Consider the following 13,274-nt stretch of genomic DNA (forward strand, 5'->3'; position numbering starts at 1 on the left):
GCGTTCATCTTCTTCGTTGTCTCGGAAGATTTGATCCACAACAAACATTGGGAGAAGATTAACGCAAAGTATACAATGATATTGATCTTCTGCACAAGCATTGGGCCCAAGTGCAGAAAATGTACAGGGGCTCATTTGTTGCTCACAAAAAGGCGCTTAACAGATCAATTAGCACCTTTTTGTGAGCGACAAATGAGCGCTTGAAATTTTTTTTCTCAATTCTTCATCACTTTTTTCATCAAATTCGACATCCTCACTCCCACTCTTTTCTCCATTCTTTCAGTTACCAAATTCAATGTCACATACTCCCTCCGTCCCACATAATTTGGGACACTTTGACCCGGCACGAGTTTTAAGAAATCTAATGGAAAGTGAGTTGAAAAAGTTGGTGGGATGTGAGTCCTACTTTTAAAGTATTAGTTTTATAATAAAATATGAGTATGAATGAGTTAGTGGAATATGGGGTCCACTACCAAAAATGGTAAAAGTGAAATGAGACAAATTATGTGGGACGACCCAAAATGGAATATTGGGTCAAATTATGTGGGACGAAGGGAGTACTAAATTTCCTCACTAATCTCCAAAACTTTATCTGCAGAGCTTCGTCCCTCCGTCCTTCAAGATATTATAAATTTAAACAACAAAGTTTCTCATCAGTCAACGTCTATGGGAATTAGATTGGAAATTTAAGAAATAACTGTGAGAACTGAAATTGTATATTTACTTGAATATTCTACACTATTACATTCATAACCTTTTATAGGGTTATAATATCTTGTACTTCCTCCATCTCGACTAAGATGACACATTGCTTAGCCGACACGAGATTTTAGGAGTTATTGGTTAAAGTGTTTAATTGGAGAGAGAAATTGTGAGTGTAAGTATTAAGGTAGAGAGATAAAGAAAGATGGATATTTTAATAGGAGTGAGAAAAAGTGGTTGAGTGTATTAATTCGAGAGAGAAAATTTTCAAAAAAGGAAATGTGTCATCTTAGTTGGGACAAACTAAAAAGGAAAACGTGTCATCTTAAGCGGGACGGAGGGAGTATATTGTAAGGTTTGTGCACCAAGCTATATTTTCCTTTTCTAACACCCACCCCCCCCCCCCCTCAAATTAAGTAACGGGAATCCAATACTTAACTTGCACAATACTTCTGTGAACGACTACAAATTCATAACTTTAGTTAGGATGTCAGCCAACTGATCTTCTGAATTGACATACGGTAACTCGACAATCTTGGCTTCAATTTTCTCCTTTATGAAGTGTCATCCACCTCCACAGGTTTGTGTCTATCATGTTGAACAGGATTTTAGAAAATACTAATTGCAGCCTTGTTATCACAAAATAGCCTGCATGGTTCTGATAAGTGAAGATCAAGTTCTGTCATGACTTTCTTCAACCACATCTTAGTGAGACCACTTTTTATTTCGTTGAAATGCTGATTCAGCACTTAAAAGTGCAACTACCTTCTGTTTCTTGCTTCTCCAAATAACAAGGTTTTCACCCATGAAAGTAAAGCATCCCGCGGTTGACTTTCTATCATTGGGGTTCCATTTAGTGAACCCATGCACTTCCAAGTGACCATGTTTCTCAAATAGTACTTCATGCTCAACTGTTCCTTCCAAATATCAAATAATCCTCAGCGCTTGATACGACCATATTTTCCGGCATCAAGAGTCACTCCTACGAAGAGAACCATGGATTGATTGAGGTCCAAGGAAGAAAGAGAAGATACACCGAGGATCCAACAAAGCTCGATGGCCTTAGAGGATGATAAGAAAAAAGATCGCTCAGATTTGAGGACAAATCCTTCCAAGAAGAAGAGGATGATATATATGCCCACAAGTTATGATCCTCAAGAGTCACTCGTACGCCGTGAGCCATGGATAGATTGGGGTCCAAGAAGGATGAAAGGCCATGACAAGGAGCTAAGATGTATCTGGAGTCTGATTCAAACCGCATGGACAGCATGACGACGAGGCTGGTTCATCCAGCTGACATAGTCTCGTGGTCATGTTGTCCATATATGCTGCAAACGAAGGTAAATGGCTCACCCCATTGTAGTGGGAGTGGTGGCTGGTTGTCCACAGAGACTGGTGGCACATCCTGATGGTGCACATACTGTAGAAAGATAAATGTCAGGAAGCCGAGAAAGTCTCCCTCCTCCTCCATGGTGTCAATCGTCTAATAGATATAACTGTCTGCCATCCAGGCGGCCCATGCCTCCTACTTCCTAGGGAGTAAGGGAGTCAAACGGTGTGTGCCATCAAGTCCAGTGGTGTCATACTTGTAGGCTGTCTCCCACAACTTGTAGAACTTGCATAAAATCTGTACCACGCTATCGCCCATGCGTGGTCAGTAAGATAGGTACGCGCAGTAAGCGTACTCTGCTAATGCCTGATGGGTACTCTGCAGGGGTATGGTGGGAGTCTGTCGTGCCATCTACGAAAAAGGGTATGTCCAATGTCAAAATAAGGTATTCGAAGAAAATGTAACGTGAAAGCAAAGCATAAGGATCGATGCATGATACGTGATCTAGAGTAGAGTTACTATGATACGTGATCTAGAGTCACTAAGCTAAGTCCTTATTTTGTAATCCAACGTTTCTATAAGATTTCGTGAGACATGATAGTATCAACAATTTCCTTAGTGTATTTTCATATTTTGTATTGAGCGAAGATCTGATTCGTGCTATTCCCTTATAACATCATTCCTCTCTTTTTTTCCTTTTCGACCACCCCTTCCCTTTTTACACTCTTCTGTAATGGGCGTTGGTCCTTCTCGTGCGTAATGCTATGTCGCTACGCATCACATTCTTGCCTGCATTCACTTAGGAGAAGCGGCAATAGGATTTTTTGTTCATCCCTTGCAGTTTCGTCTTGAACTACGTTTTAAGAGGAAGCATTCATCTCCTCGAGATTCATTCCATTTTCTTGAGTGGGATTTTTCATGTCAATCTTCGTTCTGAGTTACTTCAACACTTCACTCTTTGAATTTGGTTGTGCGTGCCATGTTGGAGTGCTGATTAAGTCGGCTACTTGGTGTGATCTAGTGAACGAGTCTAGATCAAGATTGAAAGAAGTGTTCGGATCTCATAGCAGAAAAGAAACTGAGACTCTGATACTACTCTATCAAGACCACACTTTAAGGATAGCAAAAGCGGATAAAACGCGACTAATAAGAGGGATTAAATAAAATGGGGAAATAAAAGGAGTAGAATTTGAGAATATGCACGAAGTCAAACCATATCATAGAAAATATATCCAAGTATTCGATTACAAGGACTTAATCAAGAATACACCATGTATCAAAATGAATCAAAGTTTCTATAATGATAGTTCACAATTCTAACTTAAGCAAAAGTACAACAAAAAGTCAAACGACTTCGCGTATATAAGTAGCATTGACTCCGATCATCACATCTTTACCTCGATGTTCAACCTGCCATTTAGACATACATACAAGGCTAAGTACATGAGTATTCAGTGGGCACTTTCCGAAAATCAAAACATACATATATATAGTTGTCAATTGTCATCTATCACAGTAACACATGTGGGTTTTTCTTAAAAGACTGGAGCTTACTAAATTCTTTGTGAGCTTAAAAGTTCAACTGATCAAATTTGCAGGTTGAACGCCGAGGTAAAGTCGTGATGATCGGAGTTGATGCTACTTAAATAATCACGTGGATCTCTCTACGATTCGTGTCTTCATACGCGAATGACTTCAGTATGGACTTTCGTTGTATTTTGCTTAAGTGATTTTTGTGAACTCTCACCATCGAAACTTTGATTCATTTTTATACGGGTTGTATTCTTGATTAAATCCATGTAATTGAATACTTGGATCTTTATTCTATTATATGATTTGTCATGGCTTTGTGCATATTCTCAAGTTCTACCTCTTTTATTTTCCTCATTTCTTTAATCCCTCTTATTAGTCGCGATTTACACGCTTTTGCTATATTTAGCAAAGAACGGTCGTCACACGTACGTTAGTGGTGCACTTTGGAGGCGAAGCTAGCGCATGAGTTCCTACATTTGATTTAGGAGATTATTAATAAACACTTCAACCTTATTACTTATTTTTTAGTTTTTTATTTTTACATAAAATAGAAATAAATTTGTAATTTGAAATTTTGGATATTGAACCTTAAAACCCTTAATGTTTCACTTGTGTGTGCACTCGCACATCTTCTTCTCAAGTTCTCCTATCCTCCTCTCTTAGTATCATTGTCTCCCCTCTCCTCTTATACAACATCGTCCCCCTTGAACACTGTCGCCTCCTCTCTTTTCGCCCACTACCACCGACTCGTCCACAGTCCACACCTGCATCCTTGTCGTCTTCTCATGGCTCTTCGTCATCGTCTCATTCCTTTTTCTCTATTGTTGCCACCTTCCTCAACCTATAATAATTTGGTGAAAATGTTCCAAACAAAAACCACATCTATTTAAGATTAGGATTGAGTATTTTTTATTTTTCAAAATAAAATGAAAATGTGTCAAACAGAGATCTAGGTCTTTTTTACACGATTTCACTGTGCACAATAATGTGTCTCATTATATTTTATTTCATATGTTATTCTACTCCATTAATTGGTAATAGGAGACTATTTTTTCATGTCCAAGTCTCTCGTCAATAAGTTTTTCATTTTAGTTTATTACAAATGATAAGTGTGTCTCACTTTTCATTAAAATGATTATACAATGTACTCCCTCCGTCCGCCATTAGGAGTCCAAGTCACTTTTGCATACTCGTTTTATAAAAATGATAATAAATAATTAAAGTGGAGAAATGATAAAGTAAGAGATATAATAATGTTGACAAGACTCTTCTCAACATTATTTTCTCTCTTACTTTACCATTTCTCCACTTTAAGTATTTATTATCATTTTTACAAAATGAGGGCACAAAAGTGACCGGAACTCCTAATGGCGGACGGAGGGAGTATGTATTATGAAAATAATATAAAAAAGATAATTACTACAATCTATTTTAATTGCATTTTTTTATATTACTTGTAAACACATTGACAAAAAGACACGAGACCTTTAAATCCTCTTAGTAGGAGGGAGTAAAACAAAACACAAGTGGTAATGTGAGATGGCAATGGTTCCCACTTCCCACATCAAATCTTTGATTTTTCGACTCCAATTCTATGGCAGCAATTCTACTCTCACAAATTCCTGATTTAAGAATTTAGTGCCACAAATTTTAGGGCATATTCGGACAAACAAAAAGATCCTGAGGGCAGTTTCGTCATTGGAGAAATTCACGGCCCAGTTTCGCTGCTCTCCAAATATATTCCACACTTCAATTCTCAATCTTTATCTCTCTGTCTCTCTCTCCCTTTGCACACACTTTTTCTTATAATGGCGTTGCAATTATACAGTGCAGTTCCTAGGAGTTCAATGGTGCAGAATTCATGGGTGCATGGAGTTGCTGCAAAGCAGCTATTTGTACGGGGAGATTTCCCCCAGCTGATGAAGAGGAGGCTGAGCTTGAGTGTGGGGGTGAGGTGCAGCTTGGACGCAGCTGTGGAGCCGGCGGAGGTGGAGGTGGTGGCGGAGGTAGGGAAGGTGACGGCTGTTACTAAGGATACCTTTTGGCCCATCGTCAAAGCTGCCGGTGATAAGACTGTTGTTGTTGATATGTACACTCAGTGGTGAGCTTATCCTATCCACATTTTTTATCACAAAAAATAGACTAGTTTTATTATTTTGGATCGTCTATCAAACTTAGATCAATTTCTAAATATGAAAAATTTTAAACATTAAATTACTACTAATAATATGGATCCACGAGACCCCTGACACTACTTTTCCATTTTTCTTATTTTATCAATTGCATATTAAAACTCGTGTCATACACAATTATGTGTGTTTTTTGGTAGACGGGGTAGTATTTTTTATAAGCCTTGTGCTGCAATTTTTTAGCATATTTGCTGGTTCGCATTCTTCAACTTAGATATGAATGATGAACAATAAGGGTGATTCAATGAAGTGAAACTAATGGTTTTCTATAATAAGCTAGCTCCAACCATAATCTTAGTAGGGAAAGTTGTCACATTTTTGTGGGCAATTACTTTTCATTATTCAAAAGGTTTGTGGTTGAATATTTTTACCCTAGTCGCTACAATTTCTCCAATCTTACCAGTTTAATTAGTCAAACACAGTTAGCTCAAATTCATTGTTCCAACCCATCTTAGTAAAGAACAGATTAGCCTGGAGTAATTTTAAATTCTATTTAAGCCTATTAAATCACCAACCAAGAAATTACCTAGTTTTACAAGGAAACTTTACATATTTTGCATGAGGGGGGTGTTCGTGTTTTTTGGTGTAAATTTGGTTGGTTGATGGTTTTGGTGCCGTGAGCATGTTGTGGATGTCAAATTGGGTGCTGCTCGGTTTCTAGATAAAATAGTATCAAAATATAATTTAAGATTGAGTTATGAGATTATTTTAGTTGGAGAGGGTTAGATATGACTAATTATTCCATGATTATTCATATATAGGATTGAGTTGTGGGATTGAATCTCATGAATCAAACGCACTACATATTTAATCTCGGGATACAATCTTGATGTAAATATCAGAGATAACCATTTAATTCAATGCCAGAACTTTGTATATGCAGTTGTTAAATAAAATTCACATATGATTTGTGCAGGTGCGGACCTTGTAAGGTGATCGCACCAAGATATCAGGAGCTGTCTGAAAAATACAACGATGTTGTGTTCTTGAAGCTCGACTGCAACGATGAAAACAGGGTTAGTAACAAGTCTATATTATTCTCTTTCGCTGTGTATGTGTGTGGAGTTTGATCTCATCTGCACATATTTCATTTGCAGCCACTTGCAAAAGAGCTAGGGATCAAGGTGGTTCCTACCTTCAAGATTTTGAAGGATAGCAAGATTGTTAAAGAAGTAACAGGAGCCAAAATTGACAATTTAATTGTTGCAATTGATGCTGTAAGATCCAGTTAGACTACTGTCATTAGATTGTAATATAATGTTAATAGATCAATGACAACTGTGCTCATTCATAAATGAATCTGCCATTATGCTACTCTAAGTTTAGTTTGAAATTAACTATAAGAAATAACACAATGTATATGCAATTACAATATCGAAAACATTTGTATATCAAAAAGGAACGAGCAAGGTTTTATTGCTGAAAAAATTAAGGATGTTGGTAATGGAACCTAGCTATGCGTCCGGTCTTGCCCTTGTCGTACAAATCCATTGTCTAGGGGCCTCAAGATCATCTCCAGTCACAGTTGGTATGTGCCATTGGCCTCGTTCCGACTCCTGATATCATGTTTTTGGAATTTGAGTGAAACCCGAGATGTAACACGAGGATGTTTTCATTAAACATGAGTCAGAACTAAACTAACCTGGATAACGATTGAATATGGTGGTGGCATGTGCAATGTAAGCCCGTCTTCAGTGGTGTATTTTAAACGGACCTGATAATAATTTAGAAAATAAAAGCAGTTCAAATTTGCATTATCTGAGATCACCTAGAACAGAACCTCAACTTGTAACCTAACCAAAAACTAGTGAAAAATAAAGCAGAAAAGCATAGAAGAGAAAGTACCTGGTGCTTTTCTTTCCATCTAGGGAAGAAGCTATTGCCTAAAAGGTTGAATAAGTGATCTCTCATCTCATCATTTGTCACAAGCAAACACCTTGAACTCACAGCAGCATACAGCCAATACCTAAGGAAAGCAAGGATATATATAAAAAAACGAACAGCAGTGCTTCAGGGAATATGTCTTGAAACGCCAGGATGCATATGTAAGATTACATATCCTTTTTTTAGTAATGCAAGTATATACATTTTCTTGATCATCTGGAAGTAACAATACAGCATGAACAAAATTGAAGCTAGAGTATTTGCTCTAGCCGTGTACACTGAACAGCATTGAGCTCACTATTACTCGACACAAATAAACATCACAGAAACTGAAGAAACTAAACTAACATATACACCAGTCCTAACTGAAGATTAAATTGATTGTTAAAGCATGCAACATTCTTCCTGTTGGATGATCTTCTTACTGAGGAGTTATAATTTCAATATTGTAAACAGCCACACATGAATGCTAGAGTATATAGAAAAATATGATAAGTACCAATCATCATTTGAACCCTGAGGTGTTGCATAAAGTGTGCCAGCGTTTTTCCAGCTTTCCAACAATTTCTTGTTGTTCGGTTGCTGAGCCGGACCACGTCTGACTCGTGCTTGGTGTAGAACAACAAGGGGTAACTTCTTTGACGGACTCATTTGGCGCAACTGATGCACAACTCTCTTAATCTTCAAACAGGAATGCACCAACATGAGAAATTGTATGATTCAACAATACCCATAGCCAGTTTCTTTTTCACAGTCCATCGCATTCTCATTGAGAGGAAAGCTACAGAGGCAATATTTACCTGACCAAAATTGAATGTGCGTTGATTAGCAAGACCCAAGTTTGCACCATCAACCACAGCATCAAATGGACCATGCCGTTGAAGCCACTCCTGAATCAGCACTTATAGCATCACAAAGTATTCATATTTAAAACTACATAAACAAGATAACATATTAGTTCTATAAATGCAAGGGATCTTGAAAGCAAAAACAGGAAACCACCTGAAATTGTGCAAAGTTGCTCTTAACTTCCTTCTCAGCGGCTAATTTAGCAAGTGACTTGGCAAAATTCTCCGTCTCCTGTGGATCAATATCAATGCAAACCAGCTTCTCCCCGCACGATTGGCAAACCCCAGCCTCATTCATCCTCGTCCTCACCACTCTCCACTCACCCTTCCCCAACCATCCTTGGCCGTGCCATCCGCCCCCTCCCTCCAAAACCCCTCTCTTCACGCTCTCAACATCCCATTTCCTAGCTCCAACCTCAGCAGCCTTTCTTGAACTAAACCACTCCTCCACCACAGCTGCAGTTTCCTCAGACACCTGCCTTACCGCCGCCCTCAACCTATGCATCATTTCATACACCTTCCCCTCCCTCTCGGCTTCAGAGCTAACCCTGAGGAGGGCAGAGAGCTCAGCCTCCTCAGCAGCAACTCCACTCTCCAACATATGAGAATCCACCTCATAAGCCTTATCTGCCATCCCCTTCTTGCAGAACCCAAACAACGCCGGCCCATACGACCTCAATTTGGGGGCATTTCCATGGTTCTTCATCTTTTTAACTAAACTAAAAGCCAATTCAGGATCCTCTTTCGAAGCAGCCAACCTAGAGATGTTTGTGAATGTTGCCTCATTTGGGGCCACATTATCAGCTCCCATTTGCTTGAAAATCTCAAATCCTTTATCAAATCTCTCAAGATTCTCTCCACCCTCCTCAGGATTTAAAGAGCACAAGTAAAGCAACACATTGTAATGATGCTGATTGAGCTCCACGCCATTGGCCTTCGCCTCCTCGTAGAGGCGAAGGGCCTCAGCCAAGTCTCCATTTTTCGAGCATTGATCGAGTTTCACGCGTAGAACCATATCCGGGGACTCTCTACGCGCCTTTTTGGACATTCGGTTGCTCAAATCCGTCGATTTTTTTCTGAGGAGAGCCTCAGCGGAATCGGAGGAAAAATGTCTTGCTTTTCTTTCCATCGAAATGGGGCTTTTAGGCTGGTTCCTCGCGTTAATTTTAGTCTTCAGTGAAGAAGTATGCCGCTGCCGGAGATAACTGAAGCATTTTGAATGCTCAAGAAGGGAATTGGAGCTCTTACAGAAGTGGGAGAGAAGAAGAAGAGAGGTTTTGGGTGAGCACGACGCCACACGGAGTAGCATCGCTGCTAAAAAAAAAGTTCACCAAAATTCACCCTCGGATTCAAGAAAGTGCAATTGCAAGACAAAGAATCAGCTGCGCGCCTGCGCGGTACGCCCGCCAAATGCTCGATGGATTTACTCACTGGACTTCAGCAAGAAACGGCGCCGGAAAAAAAGCGCCGACTTTCATTGCCTGTTTCCGACGACCTCCAAAGTGCAGAAGGTGATTGAGAAAATGAATGACGGAGGCCAAAATCTGAACTGTCTAAGGATAATTATAAATACTCCATAACTCAATTGAGTATGCTTTGTTCTTCCACTATCAATTTGTTAACATTAATTTATTAGCAAGAGAAATTTGCGAAAATGCAAAATTATACTCCGTCTATCATATCGTCCGAAACATTTTTCTTTTTAATTTATGCAATTAAAAATGAAATATTTTTGAAATTAGAAATACTTTTTTTTCTATTATTTTATTTTCTTTTTATTAACTCACAAAATAATACTCCCTCCGTTCTGTCATAGTTGAGGCAAAACTTTTCGGCACGGAGTTTAAGAAATGAATGTTGAGTGTGTTAAATAAATAGATAAAAAAGTAAGAAAGAGAAAAAGGTAGAGATAATAAAGTAAAAAGTGAATAAAGTAGATAGAATAAAGTAAGAGAGAGTAAAGTAAGAGAGAGGAAAAAATTACTATAAATGGAAATGACTCAACTATGAGGGAACTTCCCGAAATGAAAAAATGACTCAACTATGAAGGAACGGAGGGAGTATTTATATAAAAAAATTTAATTAAAAATAAATGTTATATATTTAATGAGATAGAGGGAGTGTTATTAATGAATAAAATATTAACATTGTCAATATCTAAGTTTGTATCCAACTTTGAATGGGACTATTTTCAACTATAAAAGGTAAATATATTAAAATGAATTTATTACCAATAAACTGTCGCATTTTAATCAGTTTTACTTAGGGATGTCAATTCAATCCGAAACTCGTGGGTCGGCCCGAACAACCCGGTAATATGAGCGGGTTAGGGCTGTAATTTTATTACCCGAATACAAAATGGGCTAAACGGGTTGGCCCGAATGGGTTGGCGGGTTAAACGGGTTGGCCCGAACGGGTTGCGGGTCAGCCCGAAGGGTTGTGAGTTTTAATTATAAATATTAAATTTTAGGGATTTTTTATATTTTGGAATCCCCAATCTTCGACATTATGCACAATCATTAGTCTTATTCAATCTTCATTCTACATTTTTCCACTCGATCTCACAATATCAGCTTTCAAGTTCCATACCAACTCATTATTACACCGTCCCATCATCTGCCACTAGTGTCTTACCACCACCAAAATCAATCAAGACAAAATTAAGAAGTAACCCATCAAAATCTTAATATATTTATCATTTTAATAATGATTCATGTAAGATATTATTTTTAATTTTCATAAATAATTAGTTACGAACAATGTCATAATAATGACACGCACGCAAGCTTTAATTTATATTACAGTTGATCGAGATGAAAGACTTCTTTTCAAGTATTATTGAAGAAAACTATGAAAATTTGAAGATTTTATATGATTCTAAACTAAAAAGAAAAAAGTATCTAAAATTTAAAATCATTTTATAGAAGAAAATTTTGATACAAGAGATTATTTTGGAAAGCTTTTAGGTCCGAATAGTCCGACAGGTTAGCCCAAAATCCGACGGGTTAGGGTTAGGGTTAGGGTTGAAAATTTATGACCCAAAAATTCATAACCCGAATGGCCCGCACCCAAATAGCCTAGCAACCCGAGTGGACTGGCCCAAACCCGAACGGATTAGCCCGATTGACATCCCAGTTTCACTAACTGTCGCATTTTAATCAGTTTCACTAACTGTCGCAATTTATAGGTTTTACCATTTATATTCTCTTTATATAAATTGTCCAACGATAGTGGCTTCGTTTCTTGGTAATAAAATTTGCAAAGGCAGATAACAAATTAACTATTAAGTATATAAAATAAATAATTTATCACGAAGCAATAAGTTATTGAGATCCAACTGTTGTATCTTAAGGACCTGAACTACTCTTTGAAAATTATAAGCAAAATGCTATAAAAACAGTAGAATAATTCCTTTTCGATGCACAAAATGAACCGCTATTGTACATATTAAAATTTTGGAGTAACCCACAGACCTTCTTCATCATGGGACAATATTATAAAGACACTTCATACCTTCTCACAATCATAGACAAAGTTATCACTATTCAACTCTAACTTTCAATACCCAGGCTAGCTTAAGAAGTTGAGCCCATAAAATATGCACTAAAAATGTTGCATCTAGAATGGAACATTTACAATATTAGTTACAAAGCCAGCTTTCCAATTGCCTAAAGCATCGCAAATAAAAACCTCCACCAAACGCATGTTTTGAACCTTCCTCCAAAGATACATTCGTGTTGAGCTTGATAGTATCCATCAAAGGTGGACTCAGCCAACCAGAGTAGACATGCAATTGGCTCTTATTACCACACCATCCATAAATTGAGCCTCTCTTACCCCTTTTTGTCAAGTTAATGATTTGAGCTATAATCCCTTCTAGACTCACCTTAACACCTTTAAAGACCAAACCACATCTATTCTAGATATGCCAAATTTGAGACCGTACCCTATTAATAGGTTGGAGTTGATATTCCAACTCACCCAATCAGTCAAACTCAACGAAATATCAAGAAATCATCATCCCCTTCATACCACAACATGCCTTCCTTGGCTTCTCTAGCATCGGGATAATTTCACAACATGTGCAAACTACTCTCTGAACCACCACCACCACCACCACCAGCGCATAGCTCGCTCTTCATATACCAACACTCCATTGATTAGAAGAAGCAAGTTGGAAACTTTCATTAGTCGAGGCCCATATAAACTCCAAGCATTCCTTCATGGCACTGCTCTTTGTTAACTTTGGCTCATTCCCATATCATACCTTCATGGCATACACATAGCATAAACCTTAATTTGCAATATAGCATAAACAATATGAGCATCCACAATTAAGGATAAAAATTAACCTCATTTTTAACCACAACCTATTTTTCTGTGTCATATCAGCATTTTTAAGAGTAAGTAATTAAGTTTGCCATGAACATTCGAGACAATTTTGTCTGTAATACTAGATCCAATCAGATAGGTGATAATCAATTAATATAGCCACTCGGTGAGAAAATAATCGAAACACATACTTCCTTCGCATTGGCTCAAGCCAACACTACATGAAACAGAGCTCGGAGTGAAAATGCACAATAAGAAAAACTTCAGACAAGTAGTGACGGATGAACTGCAAAAGATTTTTTAACACAAGTATTGATGAACGGGAGGAGTACTCTACCAAAAACTTCAGTAAATAGACAATTCAAAACATGCCAATCCCCTGAGTCAAGTGAAGCAACAAACATACAAAAATAAAAGGCATACTGATTAACGCAAGTACTAATTAACATACAGATA

At 37.8% G+C, this 13,274-nt stretch overlaps 2 protein-coding genes across 2 annotated transcripts; one reads left to right on the plus strand and one right to left on the minus strand.

The window, feature by feature from the left end:
* Positions 1-5,373: 5,373 nt before the first annotated feature.
* LOC125214281 (thioredoxin F2, chloroplastic-like) lies at positions 5,374-7,068 on the plus strand. The gene is made up of 3 exons (XM_048115225.2): positions 5,374-5,666; positions 6,671-6,770; positions 6,852-7,068. The coding sequence occupies exons 1-3, from the start codon at positions 5,374-5,376 to the stop codon at positions 6,984-6,986; spliced, it is 528 nt and encodes a 175-aa protein (XP_047971182.1). The 3' UTR covers positions 6,987-7,068.
* A 33-nt stretch (positions 7,069-7,101) lies between these two features.
* On the minus strand, positions 7,102-10,098 carry LOC125214280 (proteinaceous RNase P 1, chloroplastic/mitochondrial-like). Its single transcript, XM_048115224.2, has 6 exons — positions 8,641-10,098; positions 8,439-8,528; positions 8,138-8,319; positions 7,600-7,720; positions 7,397-7,468; positions 7,102-7,310 (listed from the first exon to the last, which is right to left on the minus strand). The coding sequence occupies exons 1-6, from the start codon at positions 9,793-9,795 to the stop codon at positions 7,209-7,211; spliced, it is 1,722 nt and encodes a 573-aa protein (XP_047971181.1). The 5' UTR covers positions 9,796-10,098; the 3' UTR covers positions 7,102-7,208.
* Between the last annotated feature and the right edge of the window lie 3,176 nt (positions 10,099-13,274).

The sequence above is a fragment of the Salvia hispanica genome, chromosome 3 (genome assembly GCF_029641045.1).
Source record: "Salvia hispanica isolate PSC_SH4W2 chromosome 3, Shi_PSC_v1, whole genome shotgun sequence".
NCBI lineage: Eukaryota > Viridiplantae > Streptophyta > Magnoliopsida > Lamiales > Lamiaceae > Salvia > Salvia hispanica.

Coding starts and splice junctions, on each gene's coding strand:
- LOC125214280 (XM_048115224.2), bottom strand. CDS start 9,795: ATGCTACTCCGTGTGGCGTCGTGCTCACCCAAAACCTCTCTTCTTCTT. Junction 7,721..8,137: donor CAGGGTTCAAATGATGATTG/GTACTTATCATA, acceptor TGCTTTCCTTAG/GTATTGGCTGTATGCTGCTG. Junction 7,469..7,599: donor GATGGAAAGAAAAGCACCAG/GTACTTTCTCTT, acceptor AATTATTATCAG/GTCCGTTTAAAATACACCAC.
- LOC125214281 (XM_048115225.2), top strand. CDS start 5,374: ATGGCGTTGCAATTATACAGTGCAGTTCCTAGGAGTTCAATGGTGCAG. Junction 5,667..6,670: donor GTTGATATGTACACTCAGTG/GTGAGCTTATCC, acceptor TGATTTGTGCAG/GTGCGGACCTTGTAAGGTGA. Junction 6,771..6,851: donor ACTGCAACGATGAAAACAGG/GTTAGTAACAAG, acceptor TTTCATTTGCAG/CCACTTGCAAAAGAGCTAGG.